Source organism: Coregonus clupeaformis, chromosome 1, assembly GCF_020615455.1.
Source record: "Coregonus clupeaformis isolate EN_2021a chromosome 1, ASM2061545v1, whole genome shotgun sequence".
Classification (NCBI taxonomy): domain Eukaryota; kingdom Metazoa; phylum Chordata; class Actinopteri; order Salmoniformes; family Salmonidae; genus Coregonus; species Coregonus clupeaformis.
In genome coordinates, this window is record NC_059192.1 from 52,449,265 (window position 1) to 52,468,666 (window position 19,402).

Here is a 19,402-nt window from a genome sequence, read left to right on the forward strand (position 1 = left end):
ATAATATCCTCTGCTAAATGACTCAAATGTAAATGTAAATAAAAGAGGGAGCTTATGGGTAGGTGCCAGTAAGAGCCGGGAAAGGTGACTTTAAAGGAATAATCCACTCAAAAAGTATATTTTGGAGAAGAGAAAAAAATTATATTGGTCCACTGCTGATACAGTCCCAAAATATTTTGCATGTCAGCAATCAAGTTTTCAATATATAGGACTTTCAAAAAGCAAATTGTAAACTTCCACATCTTCATGATGATGCGTTCTGCATCAAATGATGCATTTTGCATCTTCATTATGATGATGATTCCTGGAGACAGGGATCGAGAGAGGGAGGAGTTGTCCAGACTGTTTTCAAACGCTTGCTTTGACCACCACACAACAGAAAGAGAAAGAAACAGTTGAGCTGAACATTACAGTATGCCAGTGGAGTGGATGAAAGTAACAGGTGTGGTTTGTGACTACTATGAATTCCCATTGTAGCCAATTCAATTGCAGTCAATTCTGTTACAGATATTTTTAGTCATCCTGTTAACGATTTGGTAACAGAATGACACGTTTTAATGACTTTATAAACCAAATTGTTATCAGTAAAAACACTCCCTAAATTGGTAGGACTACCTTCACTTGTTTCTTCTGTGAACTTTCATTATCCTCCCGCTTACAAAATATCTTAAAGATATGTGGGTTTTTGGTAACAGAATGACAAGACACTATCCAATATTTCTTAAACTTATAGAAGGCAAATAAGTTCTGCAAAACTAAATAAATGTTGATATTAGTTGTCAGGGGTCTTTACTTCAACAGTGTTTTGATGCATTTCTAATCCCTTAAGACTTTTTCTACCAGATGTTTTCTAAGACCCCTTTTCCATCTGTTTGACCAGAAATCAAAGCCTTTAATAATTTGTAATTTTTTGTCTTGAAAATTGTTGAAAAAAACATATATATGCCTTAATTTAAAAAAAAGATAGACTCTTAGCTTTCATTTGACACCAAGTTTAATGTGCTCCTATGAACGTCGCATTAGTGCTCATGGGGCTTTTTACATGGATATGCCCATGTCCCCATAGCTGTGTTGTACCGAGTAAACTAACTGAAAGGGAACGTAAAGTTATGACTAGGGCTGTGGTGGTCATGAAATTTTGTTAGCCGGTTATTGTCATGCAAAATCATTTAAGGAAGTACACTACATGACCAAAAGTATGTGGACAACTGCTCGTCGAACATCTCATTCCAAAATCATGGGCATAGTTATGGAGTTGGTCCCCCCCTTTGCTGCTATAACAGCCTCCACTCTTCTGGGAAGGACTTCCACTAGATGTTGAAACATTGCTGCAGGGACTTGCTTCCATTCAGCCACAAGAGCATTAGTGAGGTCAGGCACTGATGTTGGGCGATTAGGCCTAGCTCGCAGTCAGCGTTCCAATTCATCCCAAAGGTGTTTGATGGGGTTGAGGTCAGGCTCTGTGCAGACCAGTCAAGTTCTTCCACACCGATCGACAAACCGTTTCTGTATGGACCTCGCTTTGTGCACGGGGGCATTGTCATGCTGAAACAGGAAAGGAACTTCCCCAAACTGTTGCCACAAAGTTGGAAACACAGAATCGTCTAGAATGTCATTGTCTGCTGTAGAGTTAAGATGTCCCTTCACTAGAACTAAGGCCAGCCCGAACCATGAAAAACAGCCCCAGACCATTATTCCTCCTCCACCAAACTTTACAGTTGGCACTATGCATTGGGGCAGGTAGCGTTCTCCTAGCATTCGCCAAACCCAGATTCGTCCGTCGGACTGCCAGGTGGTGAAGTGTGATTCATCACTCCAGAGTCCAATAGCAGCGAGCTTTACACCACGCCGAGACTTGGCATTGCGCATGGTGATCTTAGGCTTGTGTGCGGCTGCTCAGCCATGGAAACCCATTTCATGAAGCTCCCGACAAACAGTTATTGTGCTGATGTTGCTTCCAGAGGCAGTTTGGAACTCGGTAGTGAGTGTTTTTACACGCTACGCGCCTCAGTGGTCCCGTTCTGCGAGCTTGTGTGGCCTACCACTTCGCGGCTGAGCCGTTGTTGCTCCTAGACGTTGCCCCCTAGACGTTGTTTGATGTGATTTCCGATTGCATTTGCATTGATGTCAGAGTGGTTAGACGGACAGTAGAGCCCTGAGTACCAGGCTATTAGGACCTGATGGTCATTAGCATGTTGGGTACTACCAAAGCATGTCCAGAGTGCATAAAAGGAGATTACCGTGACTCAACAGTCACATGGAATTTGACTGCGGTCATGATTCATGACTGGCAGTAATACGGTCACTGCAACAGCCCTAGTTATGACTATAACTACTGTTCCCTGAAGGAAGGGAATGAGGTACAACAATTATTTCCCACAAGCCACCCTGTCTATGCTCGGTGAAGCAAGGTAGTGAATTGAGGGAATGAGACTATAGCCCCTGATTTATTCACCTGTGCGGGGCTACCCATGGGGCAGAGTTCTAATTGGCCTGGTCAGGCGTGATTGTAAGGTTCCTCAGATGAGCTTGTGAGAGTGTGACTCGCCCATAGCTGTGTTGTACCTTGTTCCCTTCCTTCAGGGAACAGTAGTAATAACTTTACGTTATTATTGATGTCAGCACCATATGTATTTGGACATCTCTGTACTCCAGTATTTTGAATTTGAAATCAAATGTTTCATGACATGATATACAGAATGTCACCTTTTATGTGAGGGTATTTTCATACATATCTCATATTTTAGATATAAAAGCACTTCATGTTTCTAGTCCCCCCCATTTGAATAAATATATGTTTTAGCTTCACTGTCCAAATACATATGGTAAGGACTGTTTATAGCCTTTCATCTTTCTCTTTGTATGTGAAGCCACATGAACAGGAACTGATTTATGACTGGACTGATAAGACTCAGGTTGAAGTCAGACAGATTCCTGGAATATCAGTCTGAAGTGGACCTAGTGATTCTATTCCTATTTCCTCATTCTCCTCTCTATTCTCATCTGCCCTCGTCTTTCTTCTTGTTGACATCTCATCCCCCTTTCTCTTCTTCCCTCCTTCCCTGCTATCAAACATCAGCCTTACTGTAACTCCTATTGAATGCACAACCCCATCAGAGCCTTTGATTTACTATCTGAAATGAATGGCTTCAAAGTGTGAGAAATTGACTGGTCTCAAAATAGAGGGTGTGTTCTATGCACACAGTTCATTAGAGAGTAACCTATATCCCATTCAGAGTGAGGATATATAAAGCGTTGATTTGGAATCAGTAGATATTCTACCCCTCTTCACAAAAACTGAGGAGAGGTGTGGTGGTAGTATGGAGTGTGCAGGTCTATAATTACTCCCCCCCACCCCACACCCTGAAGCATTTTTAGGCTAAAGAGGCTCGCTAGCTAAGCAGGTCCCAGCACATAACCAACCCCCAGATCTATTGAAAGAGGAGCTTCACTGAGTTCACAGCTTAAATTTGGTTGATGTTGTTACTACAGAGACATAGGAGGCTCGAACCCACAGCTCAGAGACAAATTATCGTAAGCCACAACTTATGGAGTGTATTTATCATAAATCTGATGCATGGACATTGAGAGGCGAAAATGAAAGAACATGGGGACTTGTTTATTTCAATAACATAACTAACCCCAACTTCCTCTCAAATAAGTATCAGTTGATGAACTTAATAGACAAAACAACTAGAACAGGCCGTTACAGACACAGATGGACATACTGACAACGACAGAACAAAAACCACAAGGACAGTTTCAAAAAGGCTCCTCCCTCTCTCCTTCTCCCGCTTGCGCCCCCATAATTAAAATCTTCTCCCTCATTTACTCCCCCTTCCCTCCCTCCCTCCCTCCCTCCATACCTTGAAGTAGTTCCCTTTCGTCTCCTCGCTGGGTTTGATGGTGGACATGCTATCCTCCTGTCCTTCGTCGTGCCTGTGTGTCTGTCTCTGCGGGGGAGAAAAATAATATAATTCTCAGTCCTGTAGGCTACACTCCAGCACAGCCCAGTACTGTCTAGTTAGTATATCCCAGTAAAGCCCAGTTCAACACAATATAACCCAGAACTATTATTTTTGAATGCAAAGATAAATACATTTTTCGCTCTTCTCACTAATGGCAAATGATTACATCTTGTTATTATATTTAGCTAGGCATACCTGTTCTTTTGTTATGAATAAGAGTTAGCATATTTTCCATTTGCACAAGGCTACTACTAAGCTACTTTTGCCTTCTTGCAATGCAAGACTTCAACCACTAGAAAATGTGTGCGCGCATTGGTCTAAAGTTTGCGGGAAGATAAGCACATTCTCACGTCAAGTTTAGTTTTGATAAATGCCAACTTTTACTGGCGCACGCATGTTTTGGGGCATATTTTGTGCGTACACAACGTTTATAAATGAGACCCCAGCTCTCCAGCCCCGCAGCCCAGAGAGAGCAGGCATGTGAATAAAACCCATCATCACTGTGTCTATCTGAAAGGACTACAGTCCCTCTTTCTACATTGATGTTTTGTATCGTAACTGTAGGAGACTACTTCAGTCTCAGACCTGTCTATCTAGTTGTAATAGCGCCTGCTAGTGGCTACTGTTTGGGGTTAAAAGGTGAACGGGTAGTTTTGCTTTTTTTGGAAACCAGGAAAAACACCTGCAGCTCAGGCCCTACCCAGACTAGCTTTGATCTGACAGCCAGGACTAGGGCTGTACAAACATACATTTTCTGACTTTCTCACACACATCCACACTCTCTCGGTTTCCGGGTCTGTGACCAGACCACTGTTGTCAATCATTGCACGCTGCAGTATGGACTCTCCAGCTTCTGGGACAGAAAACCCCCACTGAAAGAACAGGATTAGATTTCCAGGTTATGGTGCGTTCCTCAGGAAATACCAGAGGAGAGCGAGGGAGAAAGGGAAAGAGGGAGTGGAGGAGGTTCGGTTGGCTATTAAAGGTATTTCCTGAAAAGCACCAACAGCCAGTGAGAGATTTGACTCAGTTCTTTCATTTTTATGTCTCTTATGTTGTTGTTGCTCTGAAACATCCCCATGTTTTTCCATCTTTTCATGTGAAAATATGTATGCATGTGTGTGTGTGTGTGTGTGTGTCTCACACACACTGTACAGACATGCAAAAAGCATTAAAACAAACACACACTGCAAAGGGCCGGGTAAACAGGAAAGCTCCTGCGGTTGACATTTGAGGCAAAATAACCTAGAGTGGTAATTACAGTAACAAACAGAATCACTGACTCAGAGCCGTGCATGGGTAAATAAATGACCAACTAAACAGAATGAATTAAAAAACAAAACAGGCCTAGAGTTTTTCTAGGTTACGTCACAGTGTCAGGAAAAAACAACCCTAGTTATAGCAAAGCACAATTCACTGCCAGGGTTGCTGTCTATTCCAATTACATTCAGTCAATTCAGAAGTGAATCAAATAATGGAGAATAAATGGCACTTATTATTGATTGCTAGTGTTGATGGCATCAAAAGGTAGGAACCTACACTGAGTATACCAAACATTAGGAACACCTTCCTAATATTGCGTTGCACCCCCTTTTGACCTCAGAACAGCCACAATTCGTCGGGACATGGACTCTACAAGGTGTCGAAAGCATTCCACAGGGATGCTGGCCCATGTTGACTCCAATGCTTCCCACAGTTGTGTCAAGTTGGCTGGATGTCCTTTGGGTGGTGGACCATTCTTCATACACATGGGAAACTGTTGAGCGTGGAAAACCCAGAAGCATTTTTAGTAATGGCGCAGGAGGGGATGACTGCCGTTTTACGGGCTCCTAACCAATTGTGCTATTCTGTGTGTTTTTTCCGCATTGTTTGTAACTTTTTCTGCCACAGTCTCTAATGGCCGAAAAGAGCTTCTGAACTTCAGAATAGCGTTTACTCACCTCGGACTGGACAAATCATTTTTCTTTAACGAATCGGAAGCTAAATATTTACGGTTCCCCCCGGACCAGGCCCAAATCCCAGTCATTGGCATGAAGAGGAGGCGCCGATACAGGGGGCGCAGATCAGGGTGCTTGGTGAGAATTTGTCGGCGAGTGGATAATCCGCCTTTACCGTCTGTCCTACTGGCGAACGTGTAACCACTGGAGAATAAACTGGATGAGCTCCATTGGAGTCTATCCTACCAATGGGACATTAAAAACTGTAATATCTTATGTTTCACCGAGTTGTGGCTGAACGAGGACATGGATGATATACAGTTGGCTGGGTTTTCAGTGCATTGGAAAGACAGAACAGCAACCTCCGGTAAGGGGTGGTGGTCTGTGTGTCAACAACAGCTGGTGCGCCATCTCTAATATTAAGGAGGTAGAGGTAGAGTACCTCATGATAAGCTGTAAACCACACTATTTAACAGGGGTTTTCATCTATATTTTTCGTAGCTGTCTATTTACCAGCACATACTGATGCAGGCACTCAGACCGCACTCAACGAGCTGAATAAAGCCATAAGCAAACAAGAGAATGCTCACCCAGAAGCGGCGCTCCTAGTGGCCGGTGATTTTAAGGCAGGAAAACTTTAATCAGTTTGACCTCATTTCTACCAGCATGTCACATGTGCAACCCAAAAAAAACCACAAAAAAAACATCTAGACCACCTTTACACCACACACAGAGATGCATACAAAGCTCTCCCTCGCCCTCCATTTGGCAAATCTGACCATAATTGTATCCTCCTGATTCCTGCTTACAAGCAAAAACTCAAGCAGGAAGTACCAGTGACTCGCTCAATACGGAAGTGGTCTGATGATGCGGATGCTAGCCTACAGGACTGTTTTGCTAGCACAGACTGGAATATATTCCAGGATTCATCCGATGGCATTGAGGAGTATACCACATCTGTCACAGGCTTCATCAATAAGTACATCAACGACATTATCCCCACAGTGACCGTACATACATGTCCCAACCAGAAGCTATTGATTACAGGCAACATCTGCACTGAGCTAAAGGTTAGAGCCGCCGCTTTCAAGGAGCGGGACACTAATCCGGACGCTTGTAAGAAATCCCGCTATGCCCTTTGATGAACCATCAAACGGGCAAAGCGTCAATACAGGACTAAGATTGAATCCTACTACACTGGCTCTGACGCTCGTCGGATGTGGCAGGGCATGCAAACTATTACGGACTACAAAGGGAAACTCACCCACGAGCTGCCTAGTGACGTGAGCCTACCAGACGAGCTAATTGCCTTCTATGTTCTCGTCAAGGCAAGCAACACTGAACCATGCATGAGAGCACCAGCTGTTCCGGACGACTGTGTGATCACGCTCTCCGTAGTCGATGTGAGTTAGACCTTTAAACAGGTCAACATTCAGGGCCACAGGGCCAGACGGATTACCAGGACGCGTACTCAGAGCATGCGCTGACCAACTGGCAAGTGTCTTCACTGACATTTTCAACCTCTCCTGACCGAGTCTGTAATACCTACATGCTTCAAGCAGACCGCCATAGTCCCTGTGCACAAGAACGCCAAGGTAACCTGCCTAAATTACTACCGCCCTGTAGCACTCACATAGCCATGAAGTGCTTTGAAAGGCTGGTCATGGCTCACAACACCATCATCACAGAAAACCTAGACCCACTACAATTCGCATACTGCCCCAACAGATCCACAGATGACACAATCTCCGTTGCACTCCACACTGCCCTTTCCCACCTGCACAAAAAGAACACCTATGTGAGAATGCTGTTCGTTGACTACAGCTCAGCGTTCAACACCATAGTTCCCTCAAAGCTCATCACTAAGCTAAGGACCCTTGGACTAAACACCTCCCTCTGCAACAGGATCCTGGAGTTCCTGAAGCCACCAGGTGGTAAGGGTAGGCAACAACACATCCGCCACGCTGATCCTCAACACGGGGGCCCCTCAGGGGTGCGTGCTTAGTCCCCGACTGTACTCCCTGTTCACCCACGACTGCGTGGCCACGCATGACTCCAACACCATCATTAAGTTTGCCAACGACACAACGGTGGTATGCCTGATCACTGACAATGATGAGACAGCCTACAGGGAGGATGTCAGAGACCTGGCAGTGTGGTGCCACAACAACAACCTCTCCCTCAACGTGAGCAAGACAAAAGAGCTGATTGTGGACATCGACGGGGCTGTAGTGGATCGGGTCGAGAGCTTCAAGTTCCACATCAGTAACAAACTATCATGGTCCAAACATACCAAGACAGTCGTGAAGAGGGCACGACAATGAAAAATGTGGCATTGGTCCGCAGATCATCAAAAAGTTATATAGCTGCACAAGAGAGCATCCTGACTGGTTGCATTACCGCTTGCTATGGCAACTGCTCGGCATCCGACTGCAAGTCACTACAGAGGGTAGTGCGTACAGCCAAGTACATCACTGGGGCCAAGCTTCCTGCCATCCAGGACCTCTATACCAGGCGGTGTCAGAGGAAGGCCCTAAAAATTGTCAAAGACTCCAGCCACCCTAGTCATAGACTGTTCTCTCTACTGCCGCACGGCAAGCGGTACCGGAGCGCCAAGTTTAGTTCCAAAAGGCTCCTTAACAGCTTCTACCCCCAAGCCATAAGACTGCTAAACAGTTAATCAAATGGCCACCCTGACTATTTGCATTCACCCTCTTTTTTACTCTGCTGCTACTCTCTGTTTATTACCTATGCATAGTCACTTTACCCCTACCTACTCTTTGTTTATTACCTATGCATAGTCACTTTACCCCTACCTACTCTCTGTTTATTACCTATGAATAGTCACTTTACCCCTACCTACTCTCTGTTTATTACCTATGAATAGTCACTTTACCCCTACCTACTCTCTGTTTATTACCTATGCATAGTCACTTTACCCCTACCTACTCTCTGTTTATTACCTATGAATAGTCACTTTACCCCTACCTACTCTCTGTTTATTACCTATGCATAGTCACTTTACCCCTACCTACATGTACATATTACCTTGACTAATCTGTCTGTACCCCTGCACATTGACTCGGTACTGGTACCCCCTGTATATAGCCTCGTTATTTGATTGTGTTACTTTATTTTATTTTATTTATTTGTTTGTATTTTTGCTAATATTTTCGTTCTTAAAAAAAAAAATCTGCATTGTTCGTTAAGGGCTTGTAAGTAAGCATTTGTATTTGGCGCATGTGACATATAAAATTAGATTTGAGGGTTGCAGTTCTTGACACAAACCGATGCACCTGTCACCATACCCCGTTCAAAGACAGTTACATTTTGATTCACCTGGTCAGTCTATGTAATGGAAAGAGCATGTCATGGAAAACATGTTCTTAATGTTTTGTATACTCAGTGTATATGAACTGCCAAATTACTTCATACCCACTAGACTGGCCTCTTACGCCTGAAAGGATACATCTGTGTAAGGACCTGAAATACTCGCACTAGGTCCCAAGCAACCACCCCCACTCCACCACTCACACACAAACATTTGAACTCTCCTGTACAAAGTCCCTCTGTGCCAAAGAATACCCACAGCCAATCCCTTTCTGACCCTCTCCTCTCTCCCTGAGTGCTTAAACAGGTGGAACCACAAGGGGTCTGCCGCAGCCCGGGGACTGACTGCTGATGGAGACAGACATGTGAGGTCACAGGCTGATTGACAAACACAGACAATCACTAGGAGTCAAATTATGTCAGACAGAAATTGTCTAACACTAAGCATAACAGTGACCAACCCCAGTCCTTTACATTATATTTGAGAATAGACATGCATGCATTCATGTACAGACACATGCACAAGAGCATACACGTGCGGTAACACACAGTTCATGTGGTAGTATAGGTTGTACAGTAGAAAGAGAACAGAGTAGCAATCTTGAGTTATGGAGTTCACACAGTTCAAGTGGAGGAAGGCGGGGCTTACACAAACACGCTCTCTGAAACACACACACACTTGGTGTTTCTGCTCAGTGATCTATATCTGTCATTTTCAAGGAATTAACTTTTTTAGAAATGTGATAGGATAAGTCCACATTTAGCGAGGGAGAGGAAGAGGGGCCTCATTTATATTTTTTAAGTAATTGAACAAGTTTAATATTTCATGTAAAATGTTTAGGAAGAATAAGACAGTGGGATAATCAACATGTTAGAGATGTGTTTGATGATGTGAATGTGTATTGGTGCGGTTTGTATTTCCATTATAATTGAGATGTATTTCCCCCCCACCGTTTTAGTTGAGTTCTGTCTCAGAATTCTACAACATTAAATCTACAGGTAACTGCCAAAATAAAGGAAACATGAACATAAAGATTCTTAATAGGGCGTTGGGCCACCACGAGCTAGAACAGCTTCAATGCACCTTGGCATAGATTCCACAAGTGTCTGGAACTCTATTGTAGAGATGCGACAACATTCTTCCACAAGAAATTCTATAATTTGGCGTTTTGTTGATGGTGGTGGAAATCGCTGTCTCAGGCGCTGCTCCAGAATCTCCCATAAGTGTTCAATTGGGTTGAGATCTGGTGACTGAGACGGCCATTGCATATGGTTTACATCATTTTCATGCTCATCAAACCATTCAGTGACCACTCGTGCCCTGTGGATAGGGGAATCATCATCCTATGGGGGCATAGCCATGGTAGCCAAAAGAATGGCCAAAAGAATGGCCAGCCCAGCATTTTTATACATGACCCTAAGCATGGGATCTTAATTGCTTAATTATCACAGGAACCACACCTGTGTGGAAGCACCTGCTTTCAATATACTTTGTATCCCTCATTTACTGAAGTGTTTCCATTATTTTGGCAGTTACCTGTATATGATGTCCTCTATAAATAAAAACGGAAATAAAGCAACAATGGGTTAATTCTGGATAATTATTGTGTGTTGGAGTGTCAACGCTTGGGGCCAAATGTGGCTCCCTCAAAGAGTCACATTCAGCCTGTTTCCACTTGGATTAGGTATGTGTGTCCCTGCTTGCATAGGAGGTCTCAGCCACTAAGACTCACAGGAATCACACACACACACACACACACACACACACAGACAAGAGGGAGTTATCTTAAGACAGTGGTTGCCCTTCTAAAGTTCTAACGACACTACCAGCTATCAAAGCATCCCACGTAACACCCTACAATCTCAACTCCACACCCAACTCCCTGCACCTCTCTCCACACCGCAAACTGCTGAGCTTTGCATCTCCAGCTGTATTTCAGTAGGGTTGGATAAAATAACACAGTGAAGGGGGTCTAACAGCAGGCTTTAACTCAAAAGCTGCTTGTTTGTCCCCACCAAAATGTGAACTGACTGGTTCTTGCTCTAACAGCAACAGATTTCCTGCACTGGCACATCTACAGTAGTAGTTAGTTGGGGCTAGCAGACAGATGGGTGCGGTGAATACTACTACAGGTTTATTGGTTGTACTGTTGTCATGGCTTGTTATGGTAGGCTTTATGCCAAACTCCTTATGACACCATTTATGGCTACTATTCTCAGAGGTCGAAGTGTTCTCCCTCTCCTTCAGAACTGAATCCTAACTTGAGATTCGAATGTGAAACTCCAACTTCTGACCAAGTCTCCCATAAAGGGTGTTTTTTTGTAGTAGTATATCTCCTAGGCTTTCTGTGGTTGGAGTCTGAAGTGATGACAAGCATTTCTCTATTGGTGATCTGCACGCAACCACAGCAGACTTCTGGGGGAAGAAACTGACAGGCAAAATAAAGAAAACTACAGCCAGTTACAATATGGTAATGGGGAGAAATCATGCCTTGGACAGTAATATAGGGCTGAGTGTGCATGTTTTGGGGGAGCAGGTTACTCCTAATAACTGGTCTAGGGCAGATATGTCAGAATGTTATAGGGCAACAGTGACAGGAACAATGATAGAAGACAGCTAGCTACTGTATATTATGCTGTTAGAGACATGCATATTCAATAAGGTGTACATTATTTTCTAGTTGTTTCACCAATGGCACACGCAATATGTCATTGATTCAATTATTAAGGAAATACAGCCTAACTACATCTACAGGCCAATTATCTATTCCACACTGAATTTCTTCTAAGGATTCATTCCAATATTTGAAACGTTGTGGTTAGTTACCTTGCCATTGGCCAACTGAGTACACCCCAAGAGCACACACCTTGGCTCCAACTGCTCCAAGAATACCCACAATCCACTGCTAAGCTACACTGTAACCTTGACAACATGTGACATAGAACAAATCGCCCCTGCAGGAAGCTTTGACCACAGGGATCCTGCTAGTCTGTAAAGGAGAGAGGGGAAAACGAACTATTGGCTAAGTAATAAACTGCCAGTCTTGGCACACTTCTTCAAATTCTAACCTGTGACTGAAGTTCTACGTAACAACACCAGTCTGTTTTCCCCCAAAGCTAATTTTAAGCATATTAACAGATTTCAGAGCAGACTGGAAAACTGGCACCTTAGTATGTAATTAACAAAAAAGGTCACTTTTGCTGTGATGAGTGTGATAGGAGGAGTCAGGCGCAGGAGGGTAATCACAGAATGCAGAGTTTATTCCGTCGTACACAAATAGCGCTGGATAGCGACAAACGAAACAGGCAAAGCGGAAATATCTACCCCGGCAATAACAAGGTACGAGTAGCTCCACCGAGCTACACTACTCTCAAGAATAAACAATCACCCACACGGACAAAGGGGGTAGAGGGAACACTTATACACGGACTAATGAGGGGATGAGAACCAGGTGTGTGTAATTAACAAGACAAGACAAATGGAATGATGAATTATGGAGCAGCAGTGGCTAGTAAGCCGGTGACGACGAACGCCGAAGCCTGCCCGAACAAGGAGGGGAGGCAGCCTCGGCGGAAGTCGTGACATTTGCTGAGAAAGTGAGAGGTGGTAAAATAATGAAAACATGTTTTGAATCTAGTTTGGAAATCTACCAACTGAAGATAATTTTTTTATCAGAAACTGGAATGGTTGAACACTAGAACAGAAGTAATGCAGAAATTGAACCACTTGTTAGATCAAACACTCACCTGAAGGCTTATCAGTAAGTCCCTCTTATGACTCACCCTGCTGAACAGAAAGCGAACCTCCCAGTACTGAGTCAATGAGCTTGCACCTCTATAACTCCTTTGTATTCTCCATACTTACTCTGGATTCATATGGTGAAATAAAACACAGCTGATCACTTAGAGGCGATTTAGAGGGCGATGAGAGGGTAAATTGGGATAAGTACACACTATCTATATACTATTTCTATGATAAGTAAAAGTTGGTTAGAGCTTTCTTAGGCATAGGTCTTCATACCTCTTACCATAAAGGCCCACTACAATAGGCCTACTTCAATATTCCAATGTACAGTAGGCTATACACAATCCAGCCATGGTTCATGGCAACACACAGTATTGAGAGTCCCTACTCCCTAGAGTGAATTGCACAGAATATAAGTGAGCACATGGAGTTGGCTACTGTTTCAATTTACGTTTACAATATCGCTATCCCTGACCGAAGTGTCTCGTCGCTCGCTACATTGTATTTCTCTATCGAAGCTGAGACAGCGGGCAACAGGTGGTGAATAAGCTATTGCGAGGGTTAGCCTACTTTCTAAATGTAATCTGTTACAGTTGCTAGTTATCTGTCCAAAATTGTAATCAGTAACGTCACTTTTCAACCTGTTCTCAGAGCATTTTGTATTATTCTGTATGTAAATCCGAGACACTCCATTTAGTATGATATGTTACATTTCATATGGTATGTATTAATTTGTGGATGTCCATCACCCAATTCGTATATGTTACGAATTACAATTCGTATTATATGTTACAAATTTGCAAAACGTATTATATACATCCAGAACAATGAGCTAATGAGGCGCGATTTCGCCTGGCATAGAAAATTTACTCACTCGTCAGGACATGGTTGTTCAGAGGAGCTAGCCAACAACACAGCTACAGTAACACAATCACTTCAAACTGAAGCTGGAAAGACTGCAAATTAGCTGTGTTTCGTTTTACCTTTTTTCAATTTACCTTTTTTTGTATATATCCATAAAAATGATGCCAGCTGATTCATGATTTCGACTGGCTGAGAAACGCTGCTTGTCTGTCTCGTCCCGACCCGTTCATTACTATGGGAAAGCTGGAGATCAAATTTCAATATTGAAACAATCTTGCAAATGTCGGAGACAGACAGCAAGGTTTATGCAAATCTCCGCTGTTGAAAATGAACTGTTAGTCTAAATGAAAATGTGAGATAATGTCTAGATGCTTTTTATAGTGGAGATCAAGTTTAAATTGCCTGGCTGGGCTGATGAGACAGTGGATTGTGCAGTCAGATGGAACAGAGTAAATAGGCATTTAAACGTCATAGCCAGCGGTAACTTGTGGAATAGACACCGGCTGGAATGTGGTTTTAACCAATCAGCATTCAGGATTAGACCCACCCGTTGTATAATAAGAATTATAAACTGGGTGGTTCGAGCCCTGAATGCTGTTTGGCTGACAGCAGACCGTATACCCCGGGTATGACAAAACATTTATTTTTACGTTGGTAACCAGTTTATAATAGCAATAAGGCACCTTAGGGGTTTGTGGTATATGGCCAATATAACACAGCTAAGAGCTGTATCCAGGCACTCCACGTTGCATTGTGATTAAGAACAGCCCTTAGCCGTGGTATATTGGCCATATACCTCACCCCCTCGTGCCTTATTGCTTAATTCTAACTAGGTGGCTAGCATTAGCTAGGCTAGGGGTTAGCTTTAGGGGTTAGGGTTAAGGTTAGAAGTTAGGTTAAAGGGTTAGGGGAAGGGTTAGCTAACATGCTAAGTAGTTGCAAAGTAGCTAAAAAGTAGCAAGTAGTTGAAAAGTTGCTAATTAGCTAAAATGGTCCGTGATAAGATTCGAACTCACAACCTTTGGGTTGCTAGATGTTCGCATTACATGCCCGACCAACCACCCTACTTTCGTTTTTGCCATACCAAACGTACCATATCATACTAACTTGACTGTCCCGGATTTGATTTTACTATGTTACATCTAATCTACGAGACCAGGCTGCACTTTAGGATTACCCAAACTAAGTAACAATCTGATTACTTTTGGATTACTTTCCCCTTAAGAGGCATTAGAAGACAAAAAAATTAACCATCAAACACATTTGGTGTGTCATCATAGTGGTCTCTGACTTGTGGTCAGACTTGTTTAGGTGGAACAAATTTTAAATGTGTCTTTTTTCAATGCTGAATTGAATGTCATTTAGAAAAACAGAAAGGTGTCAATGTTTTTTTTTTAAGTACATCAACAACAAAAAAAAGTAATCTATTAGGCAATGGTGTAAAGTACTTAAGTTAAAATACTTTAAAGTACTACTTAAGTAGTTATTTTGTGTATCTGTACTGTACCATTTATATTTTTGCCAACTTTTACTTCACTACATTCCTAAAGAGAATAATATTATTTTTACTCCATACATTTTCCCTGACACCCAAAAGTACTCTTACATTTTGACAGGAAAATGGTCCAATTCACACACTTATCAAGAGAACATCCCTGGTCATCCCTACTGCCTCTGATCTGGCAGACTCACTAAACACAAATGCTTCATTTGTAAATTATGTCTGAGTGTTGGAGTGTGCCCCTGGCTATCCATCAATAAAAAATACAAGAAAATTGTGCCACCTGGTTTGCTTAATATAAGGAATTTGAAATGGTTTATACTTTTACTCTTGATACTTAAGTACATTTTAGCAATTCCATTTACTTTGATAGTTAAGTATATTTAAAACCAAATACTTTTAGACTTTTACTCATGTAGTATTTTACTGGGTGACTTTCACTTTTACTTGAGTCATTTTCTATTAAGGTATCTTTACTTTTACTCAAGTATGACAATTGAGTACTTTTTCCACCACTGCCATTAAGTAAATATGTAGTTTTTCAAAAGTATGTAATCGGATATATTTGTATTATTGGCAATAATTTATTGCTGGTAACGTAGCAAACTGATTACTTACCGTTTCTTTGTAATGAGATTATATGTAACTGAATGTAATCAGTTACTCCCCAGACCATTTATGAGATATTCCGTTTCTATCCAAACAGAAGGATAAGTGGGAACTATTTTCGGGGACAATACTTCTGTGGGCTAAAATAACTGGCGACCATAAATACATAGGGCCTATTGCCTACTTTAAAAATATGCCGTTTAAGATTTACGGACAGGCTTGCTGGCATGGAAATTGAGAAATAAATTGAGAAAGATTATATCGGCAATGCTGCAAACTGTCAACACAATGAAAACATACCTCTTTCAGGCGTACCCAGCCGGCAGAATTGAGCTCCTAAACCGACAACCCTGATGTATGTTTACAATTGCCTGCCATTGTGATGTAAAATATGTAACTTTTATGTCATTCAAATGACGGAGTATTCATAGTTCGTCGTAGAAGTTGGGCTCCGCTCCTTTCCCGAGTCGGCTGCGTCCATGATTTGCCCTAGGTCCCGTCTTTCCTTCCTGAACAGTGCAATGCGCATTCGACCTCTCAGGTAACAACAGCAAGATAATTTAAGTAAAATCAGTGCTGGCTTCACGTCACGTGTCTTCGCCTTGGATTACTTGCGCAGGGGTACACCCCGTTTTGTTGGTATGGTGTTCTGTTTTCTAGCAAACGTTTAAACTTGTTCTTGTGTATGTGCAGGCGCATAACTTGCGGGGGACCATGAGCCCCTCCAATATTAGAGACAGGTACATTTGACCCCCTCAATAATATACCAAAATTAAAAAAATCCCACTGTAAAGCGCCATGCAGCTACTGGCTTTCCATGTCTTCTTACACCACACAATGCTACTAAAATCATCATTTTATGATTGGATCCATCCCGCTGCCAATTATGCTTTTGGTTTGGTCCAGTCCTCAGACGCCATGATTAGTGAAGGGAAAAACAGTTGAGCAAGGCTAAGGAGAATGGAGAAACTCACAATATCTCCTCTCTTTCTCTCTTTTTAACAAACCCTCTAATCTGTGAGCTAACATGGAACAAATAAAAGAGTACAGTCAAATGTAACATTGTATATTCATAAGCACGAATAAGAATTATTTAGAAAATTATATTTTTTTAAATGGAGAAAGTTTCTATTGAAAATGAAGAAATGAGCATCTCGTGTGTGAATGCTAATTCTCAAAACGAGTGATAATTGGTAACGGTTATATTGGGCTCAATTTGGAGAGTTCAAATACAACTTTGGCAGTATTATAAACCTTAAAATATATAGTTTCTAGTAGGCTACACAATTAGAGAAGGGCTGTTTCTATTAACCTCAGGCAGTAGGCTCAAGCAACCCTGTTTCTCTCCCCAGTCAGAGGCAGTGGCTGTCTCTCCAACCTGGACTCAGGGGTAGACATAACTTAGTAAAAGTAAATCCAGGGGACTCCAACTAGTATGATATGTTACATTTTGTATGGTATGTATTCATTTGTGGATGTCCATCATCTTTTTCGGATGAAATGTTGTGAGTTGCAATTCGTACATTATGTTACGAATTACAATTCGTACAATATGTAATGATTTTGTAAAACGTATGATTTGTTTACGAATTCCAATTTGCTGTGACTAAAGTTAGCTAGCTAGGTGGCTAACACTAACGTTAGCTAGGTGACTAACGGTACATAGGCTAAGGGTTAGGGTTAAGGTTAGGATTTAGGTAAAAGGTTAAAGGTTAGGGTAAGGGTTAGCTAACATGCTAAGTAGTTGCAAAGTAGCTAAAAAGTAACAAGTAGTTGCTAAATATACAAAACAAAAATATAAACGCAACATGTAAAGTGTTGGTCCCATGTTTCATGAGCTTAAATAAAAGATCCCAGAAATGTTCCATACGCACAAAAAGTATATTTCTCTCAAATCATGTGCACAAATTTGTTTATGTCCCTATTAGTGAGCATTTCTCCTTTGCCAAGATAATCCATTCACCTGACAGGTGTGGCATATCAAGAAGCTGATTAAACAGCATGGTCATTACACAGGTGTCCTTGTACTGGGGACAATAAAAGGCCACTCTAAAATGTGCCATTTTGTCACACAACACAATGCCACAGATGTCTGAAGTTTTGAGGGAGCGTGCAATTGGCATGCTGTCTGGAGGAATGTCCACCAGAGCTGTTGCCAGATAATTGAATGTTAATTTCTCTACCATAAGCCGCTTCCAACGCTGTTTTAGAGAATTTGGCAGTACGCCCAACCGGCCTCACAACCGCAGGCCAAGTGTAACCATGCCAGCCCAGGACCTCCACATCCAGCTTCTTCAGCCGCGGGATCATCTGAGACCAGCCACCCGGATAGCTGATGAAACTGTGGGTTTGCATAACCAAAGAATTTCTGCACAAACTGTCAGAAACCGTCTCAGGGAAGCTCATCTGCATGCTCGTCGTCCTCACCAGAGTCTTGACCTGACTGCAGTTTGGCATCGTAACCGACTTCAGTGGGCAACTGTTAACCGAATCCATGGCGCCGGAGGAGATGGCTGCCATTTTACGGGCTCCTAACCACTTGTGCTATTGTGTGTGTTTTTCTGCCACCGTCTCTTATGACCGAAAAGAGCATCTGGATATCAGGACAGTGATTACTCACCTCGTACTGGACGAAGATTTTTCTTTAATGAGTCAGACGCAAAGGATTTTCTTCAGACACCCAACAAGGCCCAAATCCCCTTCATTCGCATGAAGAAAAGACAGAGATATCGTGGACGTAGGTCGGGGTGCCTTGAAAGGATCCGACGCCGAGTGGGTAATCTGCCTCTACAATCAGTCCTATTAGCCAACGTACAATCATTGGATAATAAAATGGATTAGCTCCGATCAAGAATATCCTACCAGCTGGACATTAAAAACTGCAATATCTTGTGTTTCACCAAGTCATGGCTGAACGACAACATGGATAACATACAGCTGGCGGGGTTTTCGGTGCATCGGCAAGATAGAACAGCTGCCTCCGGTAAGACAAGGGGTGGCGGTGTGTATATATTTGTAAATAACAGCTGGTGCACGAAATCTAATATTAAGGAAGTCTCGAGGTTTTGCTCGCCTGAGGTGGAGTATATCATGATAAGCTGTAGACCACACTATTTACCAAGAGAGTTTATCTATATTTTTCGTAGCTGTCTATTTACCACCACAAACCGATGCTGGCACTAAGACTGCACTCAACGAGCTGTATAAGGCCATAAGCAAACAAGAAAATGCTCATCCAGAGGCGGCGCTCCTAGTGGCCGGGGACTTTAATGCAGGGAAACTTAAATCCGTTTTACCTAATTTCTACCAGAATGTTAAATGTGAAAACCAGAGAAAAAAAAACTAGACCACCTTTACTACACACACAGGGACACGTTAAAGCTCTCCCTCGCCCTCCATTTGGCAAATCTGACCATAATTCTATCCTCCTGATTCCTGCTTACAAGTA

The 19,402-nt window shown here is 42.5% G+C and overlaps 1 protein-coding gene across 1 annotated transcript in view; it reads right to left on the bottom strand.

Annotated features, from left to right (window-relative positions):
• Positions 1 to 16,594, bottom strand: part of LOC121585973 (ras and Rab interactor 2) — a 73,439-nt gene extending 56,845 nt beyond the window's left edge. The window contains exons 1-2 of the mRNA XM_045221844.1: positions 16,255 to 16,594; positions 3,867 to 3,953 (exon numbers count right to left, since the gene is read on the bottom strand). Of these exons, the coding sequence (XP_045077779.1) occupies positions 3,867 to 3,914 (48 nt within the window). The 5' untranslated portion in view covers positions 3,915 to 3,953; positions 16,255 to 16,594. The remainder of the gene's footprint in view (positions 1 to 3,866; positions 3,954 to 16,254) is intronic.
• Positions 16,595 to 19,402: the final 2,808 nt, after the last annotated feature.